At 50.8% G+C, this 22,987-nt stretch overlaps 2 protein-coding genes, 1 long non-coding RNA gene and 2 other non-coding genes across 7 annotated transcripts; 4 read left to right on the plus strand and 1 right to left on the minus strand.

The window, feature by feature from the left end:
• Positions 1-1,079: 1,079 nt before the first annotated feature.
• On the plus strand, positions 1,080-7,353 carry RPS3 (ribosomal protein S3). Its single transcript, XM_074572286.1, has 7 exons — positions 1,080-1,186; positions 2,032-2,162; positions 2,412-2,505; positions 3,727-3,821; positions 4,712-4,899; positions 6,121-6,317; positions 7,285-7,353. The coding sequence occupies exons 1-6, from the start codon at positions 1,157-1,159 to the stop codon at positions 6,312-6,314; spliced, it is 732 nt and encodes a 243-aa protein (XP_074428387.1). The 5' UTR covers positions 1,080-1,156; the 3' UTR covers positions 6,315-6,317; positions 7,285-7,353.
• LOC141738133 (small nucleolar RNA SNORD15) lies at positions 4,211-4,357 on the plus strand. The gene has a single exon (XR_012585311.1). It is a non-coding gene; the product is annotated as a small nucleolar RNA SNORD15 (small nucleolar RNA).
• Positions 5,612-5,759, plus strand: LOC141738132 (small nucleolar RNA SNORD15). The gene has a single exon (XR_012585310.1). It is a non-coding gene; the product is annotated as a small nucleolar RNA SNORD15 (small nucleolar RNA).
• Positions 7,354-10,339: 2,986 nt separating the features above from the next.
• SERPINH1 (serpin family H member 1) lies at positions 10,340-17,841 on the minus strand. Of its 3 annotated transcripts, none has more exons than XM_074572287.1 (5): positions 17,515-17,841; positions 13,894-14,510; positions 13,607-13,705; positions 12,959-13,191; positions 10,340-12,787 (listed from the first exon to the last, which is right to left on the minus strand). In XM_074572287.1, exons 2-5 carry the CDS (start codon positions 14,474-14,476, stop codon positions 12,485-12,487), a joined length of 1,218 nt encoding a protein of 405 aa, XP_074428388.1. In that variant the 5' UTR covers positions 14,477-14,510; positions 17,515-17,841; the 3' UTR covers positions 10,340-12,484. The 3 variants fall into 3 exon arrangements, with proteins under 3 accessions (XP_074428388.1, XP_074428389.1, XP_074428390.1); XM_074572288.1 differs by having other exon boundaries at positions 13,894-14,507; positions 17,515-17,839; XM_074572289.1 differs by lacking the exon at positions 17,515-17,841 and adding an exon at positions 15,900-15,938.
• LOC141737515 (uncharacterized) lies at positions 16,562-22,467 on the plus strand. Its single transcript, XR_012585196.1, has 3 exons — positions 16,562-16,732; positions 20,778-20,857; positions 21,761-22,467. It is a non-coding gene; the product is annotated as an uncharacterized LOC141737515 (long non-coding RNA).
• Positions 22,468-22,987: the final 520 nt, after the last annotated feature.

Genomic DNA, 22,987 nt, shown 5'->3' on the forward strand with positions numbered 1-22,987 from the left:
TAGCTATTGTTAAAATTTACATAAAGCGGAGAATTACAGGATAACAGTACAGCATCCTCTGGCAGCAAAGTCTCCTGATGTTTCCCTGGAAATAACCAAATAGCCCAGCTGTGATTTTTCACACCTTTTTCCTGATGGGTGTTTCCTTCAGTACTTCCCTTGAGTACTTCAGCACTTTCCTGGAGCACTGGGTCCAGTTCTGGGCTCCCCAGTTCCAGAAGGACAGGGAACTGCTGGAGAGAGTCCAGCCGAGGGCTACGGAGATGCGGAGGGGCTGGAGCATCTCTGTGCTGAGGAAAGGCTGAGAGCCCTGGGGCTGTTCAGCCTGGAGAAGAGCAGACTGAGAGGGGATCTCATCAATGCTCAGCAAGAGCTAAAGGGCGGGGGGCAAGAGGATGGGGCCAGACTCTTCTCAGTGGAGCCCGGGGATGGGACAAGGGGCAACGGGCACAAACTGGAACACGGGAAATTCCATCTGAACATGAGGAAAATCTTCTTTCCTGTGAGGGTGGCAGAGCCCTGGCACAGGCTGCCCGGAGAGGTGGTGGAGTCTCCGTCTCTGGAGACATTCCAAACCCGCCTGGACGCGTTCCTGTGCCACCTGCTCTGGGTGACCCTGCTCTGGCAGGGGGTTGGACTGGATGGTCTCCAGAGGTCCCTTCCAACCCTGCCATTCTGTGATTCGTCTGTGACTGCCTAAGAAAAAAAGGTTAAAACGGCAGAAGCAGCCTGTTAGGAGAGGGGCTCTGCTGCTCCCCTCGCCTCCCACCAGCGCTCGAGCTGTGCTCCCCTCACACCTGGGGTGGCCATGAGGGGAGGGCCTCTTTACCACCGGAGTGGGCCTCCGCGTAGCAAACAGGGGTCAGTTACCTCGCTGCCAACTCCTGTGACCGTTTATACCGCTTTTATAGCCGTTTAAACGCCGACTGTGGGCGCCCACAGCAGCCTGGCCCGGCGGAAAATCCCCAGCGGATTTTCCTGACAGCGGAAGGGTTAAACCACCCCAAGATGGCGGCGCGCTGAAGACTACATTTCCCATCGGCCCCCGCCCGCCGCCCCACGTGACCTCACCGGTCCAATGGGGAGCGGCGGACAGCGGATATAGCCGTCCCCCGAAGCTTCGCCCCCTCCTTTCCGCCGGGCGGCGCGGTTCAAGATGGCGGTGCAGATCTCCAAGAAGCGCAAGGTGAGGGCGGCGTCCCGGCTGGACACGGCCGCGGGGGACCTCCATATCGCCGGCGTCGCACCCGGGGCCACTCCGGGCCTCGCCGGGGCGGGGTGGCGGGGAGGGGATGACGGCGGATGCGGGAGGATGGCGGCGGATGGGGCTCGGCAGGGAACATGGCGGCGGGAGGCCGGGGTGAGGGAGCGGACCAGGGAGTCTTGCGCGGCCCCCGGGGCTGAGGGGAACCATGGTTTCCCCCCCCTCGGCCCTTTCATGGGGCTTGCACAGGGCTCTGGGCTTGTGTGCAGAGGGGAAGCAGGCTGTGGTTGTGCTGCGGGGCGCGGAGCGGTGCTGGAAGCTGTTGAACTTCCATGCTTTTTCCTTTCTTTTTTTTAGTGGAAAGAGTTTGCGTTTAGTGACTCTACCTTTCTGTAGGTCAGCGAGGCCGGGAGGGTGCTGTCTTGGGGAGGAAGGGAAGCTTGGGGCCTGTGCGCTGTCAGGGTGGAAGTGTGAGCCCTAGCACCAGGCCCCTGTGGGGCTGGTAAAGGGATGTGACCCCTCTAATTATTTTATGTAAATTCATACCGAATCAAACTACCACCACGAGCTATGATTTCAGCCTTCAGCATGAAGTGTGTCTGTAGCAGGGTGTGTGGATCAGACGGTGGTGTAGGCTGGAAGTGAATTGTCTCTGGGAACCTCAGGGAAGATGCTTTTACTTCTCCCCGGTGCTGCTTCCCCTCTGTGGAGGGGAGCGTCTGCAGGATGGTCCCAGCGATGAATTGCACCCAGACTCAGTCTGTGAAAACCTTGCGTTTAAGCTGAACACTTCAACAGAGGTTGACTTGGTCCGGTTGTTTTTTCAGTTTGTCGCTGACGGTATCTTCAAAGCTGAGCTGAATGAGTTTCTGACTCGTGAACTGGCTGAAGATGGCTACTCCGGAGTAGAAGTCCGGGTCACTCCAACCAGGACTGAGATTATCATACTTGCCACCAGGTAACTGAGATGCTGCTCTTGACTCACAGGTGCTGTGCAAGGCTATAAGAGATGCTGCTGCAGGTGGAGCTTAAAGTGGTAAATATTATTACTGCTACTTGGGAAAAAGATCCTGAAGTGATTTTTAGCGATGCAGCAGTATTACAACTCCTGAACTAAGCTAGATACTCAGGCTGGAAGCTCTTCAGGTGGTTACAGGCTCAGACTCGGAGACACTTTTCTCACTCATACTGTATTTTTTTTTCCTAGAACTCAGAATGTCCTGGGCGAGAAGGGACGCCGCATCCGGGAGCTGACGGCTGTCGTGCAGAAGAGGTTTGGCTTCCCTGAGGGAAGCGTTGAGGTAAATTTGTCTCAGTTAAAACAATAGTAAGTGGGTTGTGCAGGTAGCTTTGTGCTCTGTCTGGATGGTGTCAGCTGAAAGGCAGTTTGACTTCAAGATAACTTGGGGCGTGTTTTACCTGTTCTCACGGAACACCCTTGCACTGAAATACAAAACGCTTTGCTGTTTGGTGTATTTTGAATGCTGTCACCTTCGGCTGGTTTTCTCTGATTTCCCAACAAGAAGAATGCAGATAAAACTTTTTAAACTTATCTGTAGATATTTTATAGAGAATGCTGCTGTACCAGTATTGACATCAGAAGCGTTCTGACTGCATGATAATGTTTGGGTGTCGTGTGTTACAGTCCCTTATTGAATTCATAATGCATCTGTCCTTATAAAGAAACCGTTTTGATGCAAAAGGATCTTTGAGTTTTTTAAGTACGATGCTGTAATGAAATAGACAGTAAAGTGATACACCAGTAATTTCTGGTCTTTTAATGTTTGAAATTTGATGCTTTTACTAGTACTTTCCTCTCAAACAAATTAAGGGTGGGGGGAAAAGTGTGGCCTGCGGTGGTGCTCATATTTATTCCTGCTTGGCCAGTGTTGCTGGATCACATTATACAGTGAAGATGGCTGGTTATCTCCAGCAAATGTTTAAAAGTACTCAATGGCACAAACTCTCACAGGGAGCATCGTAAGTTGTCAGCTCTAGGAATATCGTGTGCGTGATTTTGGGTGTCTGCTTCTATCAGACTTTGGTTTCTTGGATGTGTTAGATTTAATACCCCTCGGTCTCCCAGCTTTCAAAAATAAAATCTTTTCTTAGGTTTGATTTTAATACTTAAGCAGACTTACGTAACTGAGGTATTGTAAAAACTGTCTCAAACCAGGTTCTTGTGGTTGTCTGGGTACCTCTCTCCAGTGATACCTAATGTTTTAGGGCTGTTTGAAGCAGCAGCTTTTTGAGTCTGCACCATGCATCTTCTGGTAGTCTCCTGACTTTCTTTGGAGTGTCATCAGCGTGTCTTAGCTCTGCCAGGCGTAGGAAATAGGCACCAAAGGAGTTAAGGGAGTGTAGTGTCTCAGGATAAAGTTTCTGCATGTAATTGTGGAAGGACTGACTGAACTGGATGTAGAGGATGGGGCATAGAGTAGTATGAAGCCCCTGTGTTCTTTTAAACTAAAAGTATCTTGAAATGCAGCCCTGTTTCCGAGTTGATTTCTTTTCCTTTGTAGCTCTATGCCGAGAAGGTGGCCACGAGAGGTCTGTGTGCAATCGCTCAGGCAGAGTCCCTGCGGTACAAGCTTCTGGGAGGTTTAGCAGTGCGTCGGTGAGTAGAGCAAGCTGAATGTGATGGCACAGTGAGGAAATGTGGGATTCAAACACTATTTCCAAAAAACTCCTTGCCACTTTGCCTGTAGTTTGAAAATTTAACCCAGTAATGCTGCACTTGGAGGGGGCGGTTCATATTTTTGATAATTCTACCGTATAGAAGCTTTACGCTTAGTACACAGTTACTTTTGATAGTAATTGCTAGGAAATGTATTTCAGGCGTAAAAGTTGAAGTCTTAGAGTAAATCAGATTGCAAGTTGTCTGACTGGTGTGCATAAAGCTTGCGTTTATTTCTTTGTGAATAAATGGGTGTAAGAGTGAAACACAATTTCAAGCCTTCTGACTGAATTGGAGTTCAGGTGACAGTGGCCTTGTGTCTCACATCCCTTCAGTGATGATAAGATGACGAGTCAGAAGTGGGTGGCTCTTGTTGTGGTACCCCTGCAGTGTCATGTTCTGTGATGCTGCGTGTGGTTCCTCAGCAGGAGCATCCTGTCATCATTGAATGATTTAGAGGCATTTGTCTGAGAAGGGATGAGGAGCTGCAGTCCTGACGAGAGTGTGTTGGCCACCTTCAGCTGGGGAGCTGCTTTTGTGTTACAAAGAATGTGTATTTGTCACTGTTGCCGCAATCTTACAAGGCCCATGAGTCAGGAGAGTTTTGTTAAGCTCGATTTAACAGTGCTGAAGTGGCGTAAAGATTTTTGCTGCTTTACGTAGCATTGACAGAGCTTTGGTTGCACGGGTGTGTGTTCAGAAGGCTTTTACAAACAAAAGTTGAAGTGTCGTTGCCTGTGCTTGAAATTGTTGTAAAATGCCTGCACGGAACCGTGTGCATTTGGCAGAGTGGGAGTAACACTGTGGCTGTTGCTGCTCTTTCCCTGCAGAGCCTGCTATGGCGTCCTCCGCTTCATCATGGAGAGCGGAGCCAAGGGTTGTGAGGTGGTTGTGTCCGGCAAGCTCCGAGGTCAGCGTGCCAAGTCCATGAAGTTTGTGGATGGCTTGATGATCCACAGCGGAGACCCGGTGAATTACTACGTCGACACAGCCGTGCGTCACGTCCTTCTCCGGCAGGGTGAGTGGCTGGGATGCAGATCCCTTTGCAGCTCTGTTGGTTCCTTCTGTCAGAGCCAGAAGGTCTCAACTCCTGGTGTCGCGTGCCTGCAGGTTGGAGGTTTCCCACCTGCGCGGTGGTAACTCATGTGATTTGGTGCACCCACCACTGATCTTGCAGAGTGGTTCCGTTGTGCTGCCGCTAGTTGATGTGACTCTGAACATCTGTTGTTTTCTTGGGCTTTTGCGACTAAACTGTCACTGTGGCGTTAACATCTGAAGTAGAACTTCACAAATTTGCATTTGTGTTATGGGAATGGAGAAGAGGCCTTCAGCAGAATTTTATGTGGTCATCCCAAGTCAATTGCTTTTCCAGATACTGACTTGTGTGCTGTGGCCTCTGGGGCTGGTAGCAAAACAATTTAGAAATGAAGCACCTCTTGACTAAGTTCAAGAACTATTGTCAGTTTGGATGCTGGCTTTCTTGACTCCCAGGGCCTAGGCAGACAGAACATGGTACCGCAAGACCTATGAAAAAGCGAGTCTCAGAGAGTTTTTTCCCATTGCTGTGTTCTGTGAAGTCTTCCCAGCTAAACCAGCCAAGCCTGCTTACACTTGTCCTTCCCCCTGGTAAAACACGAATGACTTGTGCATCTCAGTTGGCTGTGGGTTACTTAATTGCAGAACACCTGATGTAGGGATGCTAACATAGGCAAAGCTATTCTCCACCTTCCCTTCGGTGATGATACGATGACGAGTCAGAAGGGATGTCCTTGTGTCATTGCAGCCTGTTCAGTGCCACGTTCTGTGGTGCTGTGCTAATGCTGCCTTGGGCAAGACATCCTACTCATTGGATGATTTAGAGGCATTTGTCTGAGAAGGGATGCGAAAAACCCAGTGTAATTTCCTAGGAAAGTGAGCTGCGTTTTCCCAGGAAAGACAGGGTTTAAAACGAGGATTAGCGTGACATAAGGGTATGGCACGTTTTCATTGTAGTCCCAGGCTGCAGTTAGCAAAGGCAGTGAATTGGATAAAGGTAAATACATGGGTGTAAATTCCCAGTAATTAGATTTTTAAGCTATAGCGCATTTGTGTCAATCAGGTTGCATTCTTCAGTGTTGTCAGGAGATATTTTTGATGGAGAAAAGCGTATTTCGTAACCCTGGGTCTTGTCCCTACTGAAGGTGTGCTTGGTATTTTGTGTTGAATGAGCATGTCTGTGTTGTTCTGTCACTCTTCGCAGGAGTACTGGGAATCAAAGTAAAGATTATGTTGCCTTGGGACCCAAGTGGAAAGATTGGCCCCAAAAAGCCCCTGCCAGACCACGTCAGCATTGTGGAACCCAAAGAAGAGATCTTGCCCACCACCCCCATTTCAGAGCAGAAAGGTGGCAAACCAGAACAGCCAGCCATGCCCCAGCCGGTTCCCACTGCCTGAGGGGTAAGTGCCTGCGAGTGGTGGGAGGATCCATGTGGAAAAGGTGTCATGTCAGGTAAAAAAGCTGTCAGGTAGCTGGGATACTGGGAAGAAAAGCTGCTGTGTTGTACCAGGTGCAGTGGTGAACTGGGTTGAGTTTACAGTGTTGCCCTGGATGAAGGGGGCATGGTTTAAGGCACGCTGCAAACCAGCTAAGCACACCCTTCAGTGAAGACGAGTCTGAAAGGAAATATCCTTGTCCCAGTGCCCTGGATCGTGTTGTGTTCTACAGCATGGATTTGGGCACCTTGGGTCACAATTTGAGTGACTTAGGAATTTATCTGAGGAGGGTTCAACGCCTTGGATGTTTTTACGTTTTACCGCCTGCTACCAGTGTGCCATTGACAGCAAAGGCTATATATTCCTCGTATACCCCGCCATGGGATCCGGTTTGGGATAGACTTGGAAGCCAGTAGCATTGAGCACAACGCGTAGGCTAGTTTTGTAAGTAAATAACCAAGGTTTTAAATCCCGTCTCCCTGAACGAGGAGCTTCTAAGACAGAAATTGATAGCGTGAAGGTGTCTTGAGACCTGCTCTGGCTTGTTCCCAGTGACAGTGGGCAACTTGCTGCTTTTAGAAGTATTTCTCACTCTCTGATCAGAGCAGCAAAGGAGGCACAGGGCCTGAAGCCTTTTCCAGAAGACTTACATAGCTACTAGTGAAAGCCAGGCTGCGTTGTTTTCTGACTGGCCTTGTGTGAACAGGGAGGGTTCAGGGAGTTTGCAGGGCAGCAGTGAAACAAGAGAAGCTGACTAGCAAGATCTGCGCCTGTGGGGAAAAGGGGGATCATTGGCCAAAATGCAAGAAGTGAGAGATGCTGTTTGATTTGAGCTCTTGGAGCCTCTTTGTTCACAGTTTTGGGGAGGAGAAGGGTTATGGGAAATGGTTTGCCACCATCTCACTCGGTATTTTGGTTTTTTTTGTTGTAGGGTTTGTAACATCTGCAACCAGAAGCTTGACTGTCCTGAAAACATCTCTTAATAAAATCACAAAAGACAGCGTTTGTGGAAGTGCTTTTCTTTTTTTTTTTTCTTTTTTTTTTTTTTTTTTCCCCCACCAAGATGTATTCCAGGAAAGCCTTGCCCCCAGCCTTTGGTATGGAGGGAATTCTGTTACGTTTCTTCCAGCTTGTGTTACCCTTCTGGAGTGAACTTACCAGATCCTGATCTAAACAAAGTGGATACAAAAGGATAGTTTCTAGGTAGAGCTGGAGCAGCAATCTGGTATTTAGGGGGCTGCGAATAACACTACACGTAAACTGGAGTAGTACTGGTAATTATTCACTTATGTACTGGTCTGTTTCTCCAAGGTTTCCAGAAGGGGGAGTATTTTTAGCAGTGTCCAAAGCAGTTGCAGTAGTTTATACCTTCCCAGCTTCAACTGAAGTATTACTATATTTTGCTAAATGCTTTTTCACCTCTATACATCCACTTCCCTTGTCACTGAAAAGATGTTCAGTGTGTTACTTTCAGGGCTGCAGACCGAGTAGGAACGTTATAGCTCCTCTTAGGGACAGGTAATGTCAGTTGGTGGAGACGCGGAGTGAGACAAACTTCTGAGCAGGTATTTACGTATTAGTTGGGGGGAGGAGGGAAGCGCAGATTCCTAATTTCAAACCTTCTGTCCTAAGCTTTCAGATGGAAAAGTATTTAAGTGATTGGGGAAAAACTTGTCTTCCTTTGAGGCTTGATTAGACAGTCCATTAATTTGTCCCTGTAGTAATAACTGGCTTTAATGAGCTGTAGGGTAACACAGGTAGATCCTGAAGTCGGTAACAGATTTCAAGGCTACTTATGCTATTGAAATGCGTAGTCTGTAGGCAGGGATGTGTTTTCACTGCTGTTCTGTTGCTGTAGGAATTACTTTTGATGCTGTTTGCTGCTGTCAAGCTAAAGCCCTGTAGCTGAAGCAGAACTGAGCATTTGGTTGAGTTTCAGGCAGAGATTCTTGTTGTGTCAGCTCCTTTCCCAGCGTGTTTTTAAAAGTCTGGTGCACTAATGGGCAGAGACTTACGCACATTGTAAGAGATCACGCACACAGGATCAAGGGCTTTGTTTTGTTCAGATACCGAGAAATTCAGAACCTGTTTGTTGCATTAACAAAAATTTTACAAATCTGCAAAACGTATTGCTTAGGAATAGCTTGTATGTCCAGATTTCCATTTTTTCAGGAAGCTTGTCTGCAGGAGCTAGGCAGGCAACTTCTGAACTGGAATTTCAAACTGACGGTGTCGGGAACTAGTCTGTCTGGCAGCGTGTATGGATGTGTGAGCCACAGCCTTCCTGTTCCCAGCTTCTCTGGCAGGTTTCCTGGAAACCCAGCCTGGCAGGGTGCTGTCTGGGAAGCTGGTTAAGTGTCAGAGACAGATGCGCTTTTTCAGGGCGTAAGAGAATGAGTGGTTTCAGGTTTCTGTGCCCATCTTTCAGTGGAAAGCTTTAAAAAAAATGTTTTTACGTGTTGAGTGTTAAGTAATACCAACGTTCGTTTTTGATTTTTTTTTTAAATAATTTTGAATTTGGAAAAAAATTCTGGAGGGAAGAAAAAGAAGGTGAGACACCAGCTTTGTCAGTTTTAGGAGCAGGAAATGTGAAAGCTGGAAGGCCTGACACAATGGAAGAGTGACGTGCAGCACAAAGCCTTGCACGTTGTGTCTAAGTTCTTAAAACATTCCCATGTGCTAGATAATGATCAGCTAGAAATTTCTCCTGCCCTCCTCCAGGGAGGGCTGGCTTTCCTGGAGGTTGCGCAGTTTCTTTCTGGTTTTAAAGCCCTCCAGCCCAGTCCATCAGCCTCTCTCAGTGCTGGTCACTGGTAGAATCAAGAGATGTTTAGTCGCTTGTGCATAAGATCAAGAGGTGTGTAAGAAGTGTGTTTAAGAGTGGTATTGCTGTACCTTTCTTCTTGCTAGATCCATCGTGTGAGAAGCTGAGGACAATATCGAGGATTATCTCAATGGTCAAGGTTTGCATGTGTGAACTGAATACCTTTCTAGCCTGCATGGGTATACCACCACCACCACGATCTGTTTGAAGAAGCTGCTAAAGGGGAGGTAGAGGCCTCTCTCAGTTCCTACGACTTGAGGGTGCTGTCTTCCCTAGGATGAAAAACATGAGTGTTTAAAGCTGCTTGCAAGATGAGCCAGGGGTAGGACGAGCTCAGGAGCTCTGGAAGGCTTTTAACTTATTTCAGTATTGCTGTTGATGGTGTTCCTGGGCTGCTGTGGTTAGTGCTGGAGATGGCTTCTGTAATTTTGTGCAGTGAAAGACTGTGATCTGACAACCACCCGGTGCTTTTCCAAGCTGGGAGGAGCGGACGTGTGTGCCTGCCCGACCCAGATAGGTGCTTTTTTTGGCACAGGGGGAAAAAAAAAGAGCGAGGCTTTAGCTTTGCTTGTGACCGAGTGGCAGAAGGTTGCATGCCTTGGAGAGCGGGTTAACCCCTTTCCAGCAGTCGAAGGACACGGGGCCAGCAGGGTCTGATGCTGCTGGATTTTCCAGCTGTGGAAGGCGTATTTAGCTGTGAGGACACAGTGATGGTGCAGGTTCTTGAAGATCTTTTTCCTCCATTTCCCTTGATTGGATCCCAGCTAGAGAAGCTTTGGGTTGTATGTTCGGGAAGGCTGGTCCCTGTGGCTGACAGCGCACTTCTTATTCCTACGCTGCCCTATTTTAACAGCCATTTGCTGCTCTGTTAAATGGCAGGGCAGGGCAGTAGGTCCTTTACCTATGAAGGTAAAGATGCTGAATTCTTGCAGTTTCAGGAGAAAAATTTAAAAGTGAAGTGAGAAGCCGACCTGCTAACAGTGTTCCTTTCCCATGACTGACATGGGAATTCATCTGTTGTGTATTAAGTGTAATTTTTGTCCCTAATTACCCGATTAAGAAAGGTATATTAGATTTAAGGATAGCAAGGAACCTCTCTGAGCACCTTGTAAAGAGTATTGTCTCCACCCAAACCTTGCAAGGGACTACGGCTGCCTGAGGTTCATTGAAAAAAGTTTTATTGCAAAATTATACAACTGTCACTGTGTGGTAGAAGGACAGACAATAAAAGCCATCAGACGCCTGCATCCACATGATGCAAATAATTCACAATATCCCACAGTGTGTTCTTGCCTTGCCCACCCCTTTTACCCACCCCCCCCCACCATCCTCCATAACGTGCTACAGCGTGTGGGTTTCAGTGCGCCGATTCACCGGGTCCTGTCTCGCATACACACTGGGCGTTAGGCTTCCTGTGCATTTGGGTACATCCTTCTGGATGGCCTCCTACCTCCCGACGCAGTGGGGAAAAGCACCTGGAAACATGATCTGGGAAGAGGCTTAAGGAGAAGAATCCCCTGTTCCGGCTGGCTTGGATAGGAATTAGGGCAGACGAGCTTTTCTGCACTTGTGTAACCTTGCAAACCTGGAGAAGGCATGGCTGGGTCAAACTCGGGGGAGCAAGCTGCTGTGTTTGCTTCTAGGAAACGCCTAATAAAGAGACTTTAGTAATAAATAAATGGAAATAGTCCTGTGTACGGTCTGAGAAAATGCAGTATTGGGCTTCTACATAGCAACCCGACAGCAAGCACGTTGGCAGGGAAAACGAAGAAGAGCAACGCAATCGCTGTCCTTGCTGGTTCCAAGTAACTGGCGCTTAGATTGCAATGCACAGATTTCTCTCATTTCAATCATCTTATCGTTACTTGCTTTATGATGTCTCTCAGTGCGTAGCAAGGCTTACCTGACACACGCTTCAATGCTCATGGGATCCTACCAGTTTTAAATAGTATTTTAACCTGATGATATCCCTTAAAGAGAAGAAGACAGGAATAGCCTCCAAGTCTAGGCTGGAGCGGGCTGTGAATCTTGCTAATTATCGGACATAAATACGAGTAGAAGTATAAATACGTTTGTTTTTCAGCGTGCCCTTACCCAGGTCAGCCAACAGGGAGCTGAAGTATCACGGAGGAGAGGAGCTTCAGAGAGAGAGTCGTTAGGAAGTCAGGTAACGGCAGCTCTAAAGCTTTGTATTTAAAGAAGAAAGCGGAAGCGAGCCTGATCCACCTCCCCGTGAGAAGCTAGCAGAAGTCCCTTAGCCTGCCCTGGGAGCTGTTACCTACCAGCCCTCGTCATAACTGGGAGAACCTTCAGGGAGGTAACTGTCTCTTTGCCAGCCCTATGTGCTGATGCAGAAGCACCAAGAGAAGTGGACTTCCTCCGCTTGCCTGGTATGGGATGTTTAATTCCAGATGTTGTCCCAGGAGCCCCCTTGCTGATGCCCAGAGGGGTGGAGCCCAGCCATTTCTGTCATGCAAGTGCTGAAGGGCCCTCAGGATTATCTTTCTAGAAGCCCATCTGCTCTTTGGCCTCTCTGCTGACACCCCTAAGTCACTTCTCTGTGAAGCGTTGAGGAAAGCTGCGCTTGGCTTTGCAGCGAGGGTTCTAGCTCAGGAACTGATGACCTGCTGCGGCTGAAGCACCTAACAGTCATCCAAAGCAGGGTTAGGCAGGACAGAAGGGCACAACTCCATACGATCTCCGTCCTTGTGTGCTGTCACAGTCCTGCTCTGCTCCCAGGGCTATAGAGAGGACTGCATCGCAGAATTGTCCCTTAGTGCTCCAATGATAGAAGAGAGAAGGAAGGAACAACTGCCAAGTGACCACAGCAGCTCTGGTGTGGTGCGGCACAGCACAGCCAAGGGGGAGAAAAGCGGCAGAGCTCAACGTGCAGAAGCATTGGAGATGGAAAGGTGGAGGGCTTGTGCCTTCGCAGGGCTGATGGGCAGCAGCAAGGTACCGAGCAGGAGGCTAAACTCTAGAGCTAGGCATCAGCCTGAACATCTTGGCTGAGGATGCCAGCGGCTGAGACAGTGCATGCCAGTTCCCTTCCACTCCTGGTGACCCTCTCGCGCCAGGCTGCCCTTGTTCCTCTCTGGAGGTGGGTTTGTGCAATAAGTATTTTGGGGTGAGGTAAAGTGTATGCTGGTTTCTCATCAAAAATGCACCCTGGTCTGAATAGCACCCATAGTTCGAGAAGGATACAAAATAGTGTTTCCCCTTTTTTGAAGTCCCCCACTAAAAAACACACAAACCAAAGCTCTGGGAAAAAAAAAAAAACAAAACCAACAAACGAAACCAAAACTAACTACAACTCATCACGCATCTTGTCCCCTTTGGGCCTCACGAGCCTGCCGATGAAGAGAATGGAGTTGGTTTTACTGTCCTTGATCATGAAGATGAAGGGGTGGTCAGCGTAGAAGAGCTTGGGGTTCCTCATCTCCTCTCGGCCGTAGATGTCAGCATCATAAGGGTTCCCTTCTGTGTCCCATTCAAGAGCAGCAGCGTGGAAGACATTGGACAGGTAAAGGTCTTTCTTGCCAGAGATCTTTGACAGGTCAGCCTTGGTTTTGTCGATGGCTTCTGTCAGGCCCAGATCAGCCAAGTGTTTCTAGGAGAAGAAAAGAGGTCAGCAACCCTCCCAGAGACGACACAGCACAATCCTTTCCAGCCATGGTCAGGCTAGCTGCTGGAAAAAGGATGGCGGGCATCGTCCCACTATCTTCTCTCCCACCCCAAAGAACTGTAAGGCCCAACTGTTTTCTTTAAAGACCTCCTTTACCTGAAGGTCGTGGCTGACTTCCAGGACGACTTTAGGCAGCGAGATGGCCACTGATCTCTTCTTCATCTTGCCAGCCCAGGTCTTTAGCTGCTCCCTGTTCAGCAGTTTCTCAACCCTCTCCAGAGGCTCCACGTGGTTTGGCATGATAAAGATCATGCTGGAGAGCTTGTGAGCAAGTGGCATCTCTACCACCTGGAGCTTCTCTGTCTCATCATCATAGTAATTGTAGAGACCTTGAAATCGGAAGCGGGAAATGGTGAGATGTGGAGCAGAGGCAAATCTACCCACAACTTTGTTGTCAATTCACCCTGGACTTTCCCTGACCAGCCAGGGAAGCGAGTCTGAACACTCTTTTGGGACCTGGCCCAGCGTTACTGGAGTTGGCAACAACTCAAAACTGCGGCTCTCATTTGCGTGATGAGTTAGGATTTATTCCTAACAGCTAAGTACCATCGAGTAGAGGTGGATCCTCTCTGCTCACACGGAGACAGAATCAGCAGAACAAGCACACCCTGCTTTGTTCTCGCTCGCTTTCTGCCCGTGAGGCAAAACAATCTTGGAAGCAGTTGGTGGAAAACCGGGTTAACGGAGCATCAGTGAGTGTAACTCCAGCTGGTCTTGACGTGGGGCAGGAGGTTTGCAACTTACCCGTGCGATGCATCATAGGAACTCCCACAGTGTAGGAACGGGTCACCATGAAGCCACGGTTGTCCACCATCTTATGATGGAACTTCTCATCCCAGTGAGCTACAGAAGAGAGAAAGCTTGTAAGAGAAGGGCATGGGTGATCATTTCATACACGGTTCCTAACTACTCGCTCTAAAAAAGAACACGCCTCCAGCGCACTCAGTGTTCGCCTTCCCATTTGGGCTGCCAAAACCTAGCTCAGACTAGGTTTTGGGTGGCTTGTATCAAGAATTGAAGGTAGAACTTACGCTTGAAGAACATGGCATTGACGATGAGGGCCCCATCAGTTTTCTCAACGTCTTTTGTGACCTCTGGGAGTTTCCCATCCGTGGTCTGGGCCGCCCACTCATTAATGGATTTCAGGGCGCTCCTCTTGTCTCGGAAGTTGATCTTGGAGTGCTCGTAGTTGTAGTGTTTCTTGCTGTTCTTCACAAAGTCGTCGGCAAAGTTGATGGAGGCAGGGCCATACAAGCGGTTGCCGATCTTCCAGGTGACGTTGCGGGCTGTGCTGTTGCTGACCTCGTTCAGGAGCTCGGACAACCCGCTGTGCACGTAGTCATCATTCAGTTTGTCCGCGCTGAGCACTGCCTTGGCTTGGGAGGCAGTTGTGGCCTTGCCCCCGAGCGACACGAGGCCGAGGGAAGAGGCCACGACCACGGGGGACAGCAGGATGTTCTCCATGTTCTTGTCTTTCGCCATGGCATGGTAGAGGTTGAAGGCCAGCGTCGTGCTGCGGTCAGCCAACGTCGTTGCCTTGTCGCTCAGCTTCCTGTCCTCCGAGGGCACGGCTGCAGCGAGGCCGCAGAAGGCAAGCACCAGACTAATCCACATGGTTTCGGCAGCACCAGCCACCTCTGAGGACCTGCTGGGCAAGAAGAGCTCACCATGAGTCAAGCCCATCCTGGAGAATTCAGAGACCCCAGGGGTTCTTCCAGTGAAACCCACTTCTAGGCTCCAGTGATAGAGCATCAACGCTTCGCTTGGGGTACAACAATGCCAAGTCCACACTGGGCAACAATTAATCTTCAAGAGACCAGGCTGCACTCTGGCATGCAGAGCCTGTGCATTTTAAATGAAAACTTCCTTTTTCAGCGATTTTACTATATATGTTCATCTACAGCAAATGATTTAAGGAGGGGCCAGGGAACAGAAAGCAACACATATTCTTGTCCCCAGAGTAGCAGGTCAGACCTCTGCCCTAGTCAGGAAAAGCTTCAAAGCGGGATGTTTCTGCTGCCCAAGGGCCATGTAGCACAGTGCTGCCCATCCATCCAGGGCCATTGTACCACAGGGACAGTCCTCTCTGGGGACCCCAGCTCTGTTCCCAAACACTCAGCTTTCTAGACGCTAGATGGAGCACATGAGCTTCCACCAACCTAAGTCAGAGGAGGCCTCTTGAGAAGATCCAACGCTGTCTGGTGAGCTCTTATATTTTGCCTGTACAGCCCCACCAGGGAGGTACCGGGGCAGAGGAAGGTGGTGGACCCATCCTTTCCTCCAGCAAAGCCCCTTCCCAATATGTTCATGCGTTAGGTAGATGCATCTCATCACAACGTGGGTGCAACCATCCCCAGTGAGGGCTCTGAGCTACTACCCTCGATAAATCTGCAGACTGACCAGTCCTAAACGCCGTACCTGAAAGCTTTTTGGAGCTCACCCCGTATTGCCTTGGAGGCCGTAACCTGTCCCTAGACTTTCCATCTCTCCTGACTTCGTGCTGCTCACAGCAAACCTTCCTTGATGGCAGATCCCCAGGGCTTAAATTTCACCTTCACACCTAAAGCTTTTCCTTGACAGGCTGCATCGTGCCCAAGGCTATGGCGGAGCTGCGTTCCTTGGTCCTCTCCTCCCACCCAACCTCGGAGGTCGCTCCTTGTGTGCGGAAACAAGAAAGGGCTGCGATGGGGCAGCGTCAGGGTTAAAGCGAACAGAGCAGGAAGCGAAGGGCCCGCCGGGATTACATATGGAAGGAAACACGCACATAGCCCGAAGGGAAGAGACTGCGCAGTTGCACCGGGGACCCTTTGCCAGAGTGGGAATTACGTAGCCTCGAAGAGGGAGGCAATTTGTATCCTAAAATCCTTTCGGGAGCAAGCCTTCCGTTGGAAGGAAGAGCCATCCCCGGCTACCTAAGAGCAAAAACTTGTGCAACAGGCTCAAAACTGCCCTTGACACATTTTTTTTTAAGGTGCAGACAGCATTAAAATCTGAGGGTTTTTTCTTTTTTATTCTTCCCTTTTATTTCTAAAGATACCTTGAAACTCTTTCATAGTGAGGTCAACGCTTGCCTTTTTCATTCTGAAAGAAAACAGATACAAGGAGTAGTTCTCTCGCGAGCAATGGGCGGCCTGTGCCGCTTACATCCTCAGCCTAAAAAAGGTTTATTACTTCAGAGACTGGCGAGAAATTTGGCTGGGCTGCGATGGGTGACGCATCCCGCGGCGGCGAGACAGAGAAATTTTGCCCATCCTTGGATTACAGCTGAGAATTCATAACCCGGGGTGAAAACAGAGGGAATTTAGGGGAACACGCAGCCAGTAGCATCCTCTCCTGTGTTCCTACAGCCCGGCCCTGCAAGGGGACGCCCTGTGCCAACGTGGCATCCCACAGACCTCCTCGGGGGTGTCGGGGACCCGCTCTCCCGGCAGGATTTGGAGATGCCATCGCCCGCGAGAGCCAGCCAGAGGCACGCACCCCCTCCAAAGCACGCAGCCCTTCGAGGACTGTATTTCTCCCGTTGACCAAGACAAAGCCCCAGGATGAAGGAATGCAAGCAAAAGGCCATTTCCGTGTCACCGGAGGGACGTGACACTTTGTTAAGGCAGGAGAAGGAGAGGGTTAGTCAGTTTGGTGGCGGGGAGGCTGTAGGGAGAGCTCTCCCTCCCGCGCTGGGCTGGTGGCCAGGGTCCCGGAGGCTCCCAGGCTGGGCGGGAGCAGGGGCTGGAGTTTTTCTCCAGCCAGGGCTGCTCCAGGACCACTTGGACCAAGTCGGTGCTTCCCTTATCATCCCCCTCTTCTCTTTCTTCACCCCCTGAAAGCTTCTCCCGGGTGCCAAAACCAGGGTGGCAGCTTCACTGCCAACTGGAGGTGAGGGGGTGCGTGTGTGTGTGTGTGTGGGGCGAAATCTTCTAATGTCTTTTCTTCAAAAAAAACAGAGCTGTGGGGCAGTCTGGACCCTACACGTATCCCCCAAACCCACCCCAATGCAGTCTACCCCCTATAGAACCCCCTTTTTTCCCCCGTGCACCCCTCTTTCCCCCATACAACTCCTTTCCCCCCCCAAGCATCCCCCTTTCCCCCATACAACCCCTTTTTTCCCCCCCGTGCGTCCTCCGCCCGGCACCCCCCTTTTCCCCCATGCACCCCCCTTATCCCCCATGCACCCCCCTTATCCCCCCCATGCACGCCCCTTATCCCATGCACCCCCTTTCCCCCCCATGCACCCCCCTTATCCCATGCACCCCCTTTCCCCCCCATGCACCCCCCTTATCCCATGCACCCCCTTTCCCCCCCATGCACCCCCCTTATCCCATGTACCCCCTTTCCCCCCTATGCACCCCCCTTATCCCATGTACCCCCTTTCCCCCCCATGCATCCCCCTTATCCCATGCACCCCCTTTCCCCCATACAACCTCTTTTCCCCTATGCATCCCCCTTCCCGCCCATGCACCCCCTTCCCCCCCCCCCCCCCTCCCCCCCCCCGACTTTCCAGCCCTACGGGGCCAGCCAGCAGCATGCAGCACCCCAAAATAACACCCAGCTGCCCGCCGCAATCTCAGCTTGGCCACAACCCCGCCTGGCAGCGGTCCTGCGAGCCGGGGGCTACCACCCCATCCCCCCGCCCCCCCCCTTCCCTTCCATCCCTTTACCTTCGGCGGGGCCGGGGCTCTGCTTTGCTCGGTCGCCCTGTGCACCTCGCCGTCCCGCGGAGGGGGTATATAAGGGGCCGGGGAGAAACTTCTGGAAAGTTGGGAAAAAACCCTCTCCAAAAAAAAAAAAAAAAAAGTCCAAAAAAAAAAAAACCAAAAACCACGCCTGGGGAGGGAGAGGAAGGGGAGGATCCGATAAAGCTCTCCCGGCCCCGCCGCCAATGGCAGGGCCCGCTGCTGCTGCAAGGGGGGGGTCCGGAGGGCTGTGGACGGGGGGGGGACACGCCTGGTCTGTCCTTGTCCCTCCTCCTGCCTGCTCCCAGCCGGGCTGTGGAAGGCTCTCCCAAGCCAAAACGCTGCTTTTGCATTTTTACGGGGCTCTGACCCCCCTCCCCCCGCCCCCCCCCCCCCTCCTGGCACCTCTTGAGGTTGGATGGTTGTTGGTGCGTGAGGCCGGTGGTTTATTTATTTTCTTTTTTAATCCTTCATGAAGTCGGGGGGGTTGCAAAGGGCTTCAGCCGCGCTGGGAGCAGTCGCAGGCAGCGAATGTGTGACATCTGCCCCTGGTTCAAGCCACATCTGAAACTTCCCTCCCCGTTCGGTGGTACCCAAGAGGACCTGCATTTGCGCTGCAGGGACCTGATGGCCAAGTTACAGGCGGGTGGAGAGCTTCCTCATATTGCTGGATCACAGAATGGTTTGGGTTGGACGGGACTTTAAAGATCATCCAGTTCCACCCCCCTGCCCCGGGCAGGGACACCTCCCACCAGACCAGGTTGCTCCAAGCCCCGTCCAACCTGGCCTTGAACCCCTCCAGGGATGGGGCAGCCACAGCTTCTCTGGGCAACCTGGGCCAGGGGCTCACCACCCTCACAGCCAAGAATTTCTGCCTCAGATCTCAGCTCAATCTCCCCTCTTGCAGCGGAAACCCCTTCCCCCTCGTCCCATGGCTCCCCTCCCTCATCCAGAGTCCCTCCCCAGCTTTCCTGGAGCCCCTTGAGGGACTGGAAGGGGCTCCAAGGCCTCCCTGGAGCCTTCTCTTCTCCAGGCTGAACCCCCCCAACTCTCTCAGCCCGTCCTCCCAGCAGAGGGGCTCCAGCCCTCCCAGCATCTCCGGGGCCTCCTCTGGCCCCGCTCCAACAGCTCCGTGTCTCTCCTGTGCTGAGGCCCCAGAGCTGGAGGCAGCACTGCAGGGGGGTCTCCCCCGAGCGGAGCAGAGGGGCAGAATCCCCCCCCTCGCCCTGCTGCCCACGCTGCTGGGGATGCAGCCCAGGCTGTGGGGGGGTTTCTGTGCTGCCAGCGCACATTGACAACTCATGTTGAGCTTCTCGTTCCACAGACACTGGTTTTCCATCCATCTCCCCACCTGCACTGACACCCACCTCTCCTTTTCCCCAGCAGCTGGGCTGGTGGAGCGGGGAATCCCTTACCCATCGCATCTTCCATACTTCCAAATTTCCCCCCCCGCACTGTAGGTGTGAGATAAGCAGGTCTGTTGGGGTCTGTTCTTCACTGGAGCATGACACGGTGGCAAAAATCCGCACGTCTAGCAAACTTACGCAGTTTAGAAAGGCATTATGGCAGCAAATATTTGGAGCCCCAAAGTAACGTTGAAGGAGTTAAATGCTGACGTCGCCTGAGGCCAGACTGCCTGGCTGAGAGCGCTCGCTCCCAGCAAAGTATGTGCCACAGAGAAGTTTCTGCGCTGAGTCACGAGTATTGAACGCCGCTCGGTTTCAACCCTGTCACATTTTAAGCAGGCATTGGATTTTTTATTTTTTTTTTAATGGCAAGCTTGGGATTTAGTGATATTCTAGGTATTAAGCAGGAATTAAGCACCGTCCTCACTGATGGTTACCACGTTAGCAGGAGGATGCTGCCTCTTCGTGTTGTTTAACTGACGTCTGCGTCTTAACTGATGTCTTTATCGGGGAACGTGATGACAGGACAAGGGGCAACGGTTTTAAACTGAAAGAGGGGAGATTTAGATGAGATATTAGGAAGAAATCCTTTCCTGTGAGGGTGGTGAGACACTGCAATAGGTTGCCCAGAGAAGCTGTGGCTGCCCCATCCCTGGAGGGGTTCAGGGCCAGGTTGGATGGGGCTTGGAGCAAGCTGGGCTGGTGGGAAGTGTCCCTGCCCAGGGCAGGGTGCTGGAACTGGATGGTCTTTAAGGTCCTTTCCAACTCTAACCATTCTATGGTTCCCTTGATTTTAATCATCATGTAATTTCATTTTTACCCCCTTTTTGATGCTGGTTTTGGTCTGCAAGTTTCTCTGCTTCCTTCAGAAGGCAGGGGGCTGAGCAGTTTTCTTTTTATAGAAAACTATGGTCTTCTGGCTTTGAATATTCTGCTCAGAGACCTGAGTCAGCATCTTCCAAGTGCCTTGCACTCGGATCATCGCGTTTTTCCACTGTCCATGCCCCCACACAGCATCAGTCCAGTAATTCTAGAAGACGGCATCAAAAAGGGACATCTTTATTCTGTCTAAACCATTCAGATGATGCCATGACTCCACACCTGTGTTGATCTCCCAAGGAACAGGCAATAGGACAGGAGGAAACGGCCTCAAGTTGCGCCAGGGGAGGTTTAGGATGGATATTAGGAAAAATTTCTTCCCCCGAAAGGGTTATCACGCATTGGAAGAGGCTGCCCAGGGCAGTGGTGGAGTCGCCATTGCTGGAGGGATTTAAAAGCCAGGTAGACATAGTGCTGAGGGACATGGGGTAGTGGTGGCTTTGTCAGAGTTAGGTTGGTGGTTGGACTCGATGATCTGAAGGGTCTTTTCCAACCTAGGCAGTTCTATGGTCCTATGATTCAATGAGGGGAGGTCTTTGAGCCCTCCCTGTACAAGACTCTCCACCAGCTGCAATAAACCAGCTCCCCAGATCTCTTCAGAACAGAACGAAACGTGTGTTTCTACGCTGATTCCGCTCACGGCGCGGTTTGTGGCAAGACGACCTTGATAACCCCGGTAGCAGATAACGGGAGGTTTGTCCCGGTCACCGGGTGTTTGCTTCTGGCTGTGCGAAAGATTGTCCCATTCGCCCGGTCCCCATAGCCTTTATTAGGGCTGGATTGATCCGGGCGGTGTAATCTCACGAAAGCTGTTAGAGGGGAAAAGCACCAAAAGGGTCTCACTCACGGGGCGACCTCTTGGGTGCTGAGCGTGAAGTCATTCCGGACGCCTGATGGCTTCTAGCTCTGTGTGATTTATTTCAATTTTATTTTTTATTTTTATTTTTTTTTTTTGCTTTTCAGCAGTGTGCGTGGAGAAAGAAATACCCGAACAAAACACGTTTCCAACTGACATCTTCCCTGGGCGTTTCGCATTCCAGCAGGTACCTTTTGCCGCGGTTTTTAATGATAAGATGCCTAAACTGTCTTAATGGCTTCACAGCGGTGATATTCAGCCATCAGCTCTCTTCTGGGAGGGATTCAGTGGGGGAGAGAGGTTTGAAGTACCTCGAGCACCTTATTTTCGTGTACCCTCGTGTACTTTTGGAGGAATTTTCTTGGCTTTGTGTCTGCATAAGTAAGTGATCAGAATGTGGCCCCGGGGTTTTTTATAGCGCAATCTTGGCTTTCTTACTACGTTGCCATGGCAAAAAAATGGATTTGCGGGTAGGAAACAATCGATACGCCGGCGAAACGTTACTGGTCTGTACCAGCAGCATGGACCAGCTGAGAAATGAGGAAAGCGCCTTTAAACTTCCACCGCCAGCTGGTTTTCTCTGCCAGGCTCTGAATTGCTCCACCTTCAAACCCTTCTGCGTAATTACTTCCCATGTAAGATCTTATTTTTATTTTTTTTTTCCTTCCTAGTGAAATTTAAAATAAACTCTAAAACTTTTAATCTCGGCCTCTTTCAGTGCATCCCAGCACCAAACTCCTTTGACACGAGCGCAGGGCTTTGCGCTTCGGTCCTTTGAAAGGACTTTGCCTCAATAACGGGAATTTGGAGCTGAATAAAACAGTTCTTTGTGTTTGAGGACAGGCAGCCCAGCGTAAAGATATTTCAATTTTTGCCTGATTTTTAGATGTAGGTTCCCCCCTATTCCTGCTGTCGTAACTATCCCACACCACTAATTCACACCCCCCCAGGCAACACAATCCCGAGTGCGTTGCTCTAAGACGGCCACAATAAATCCGCGGGGCTTCAGGATGTGAATGTGCGGAAAATGAGTAAAATCTACCCAAATGTCAGCGAACGGCTCCATCTTGACCGTGAACGTATTTTCCAGGGCGAAATTGCTAGGAATGGGGCCGATCTGCGTTGCAGGGGGAGATTTCTGTGGCTACGGAGCGATTTCAAAGCGCGATGGGACTGGCCGGCGTTCCCAGCCCCCACAGTGCCACGTTGGAGATCCTACAGCGGTGGGATGGGGAAGAGGACCGGGAAGGGGGAGCGATACTGGGAGTTGCCTTCTTCCGTCTTCTCTGCTCCTGTAATGAGAGGGCCCAGCTGCCAAAAGACACATCCACTTCTCCAGCCACGACTCCTCCCCTTCCAGCCGCCCAGCTTTCAAAGGCAGGACAAAACTTGCATTTCTTTTGTGGAGAGTTATTTCGAGCGCGGGTTTTGCTCCCCGGGGAGCCAATTTTAGGGGGCTGCGGATCTACCGAGCTGTAACACACTTTAATTAAAAAAAAAAAAAACGCCACCCCGAACAGTCTGTGATACGGGTCCGATCCTACACGCCCCGGTGAAAGGAGCCGAGATTTGCAGCCTGTTGTGGCAGCGCCTGGGCCAGGTGCGGGGGAGCTGCTGGGGTGGAGGACAGTGAAATCCGACTGGTATTGGGAATCCTACACCCAGCCCTGCGGTAAACAGCCCCTGCCCAGCTGTAAAACATCTGGACCGATGCTGTCGTGGTCGTTTGGCTTGTGGTATTTGAAGCAGTGTTGCTAATTCACTTGATTATATATTAAAGGAGCGCTCTATTTCTCCAAAAGCAAACGAAAGCAAAATCTGCAGTCTTAGCAGGCTCTTTGGACACAACTTTTTAAATATAAACTCTGTCAGCTTTGCACATCTACCCTTTCCTGTAGGCTGCAGCGACCCAGGAGACTGACCCTTGCTTTTCCTCTATCAGTGCCAGAATCTGGCGTCTTCTAAGCTGCTGTGAGGCAGTGCTGGTGCGGGATTTCTGCGTTGCAGGATCAAGCATGGTCTGTAGCAAGGCTAGGCACGAGGGCAGTTTGTAGAGCAGAGATTCTTAGTCTCTTCTTGTATCTCTCAGGGGATTAAAGCTGTTCACCGGATCCCACGGTTAAGAGCACAGAGCTGGGTAGAGGCTAGCAGGAGAAGGACAGGGAACTGCTGGAGAGGGGACAGCAAAGGGCTACCAAGATGCTGAGGGGACTGGAACACCTCTCTTATGAAGAAAGGCTGAGGGACTTGGGTCTCTTCAGTCTGGAAAAAAGACGTCTGAGGGGGGATCTCATCAACGCTTATAAATACTTAAAGG

Source organism: Larus michahellis, chromosome 1, assembly GCF_964199755.1.
Source record: "Larus michahellis chromosome 1, bLarMic1.1, whole genome shotgun sequence".
NCBI classification, from domain to species: Eukaryota; Metazoa; Chordata; class Aves; order Charadriiformes; family Laridae; genus Larus; species Larus michahellis.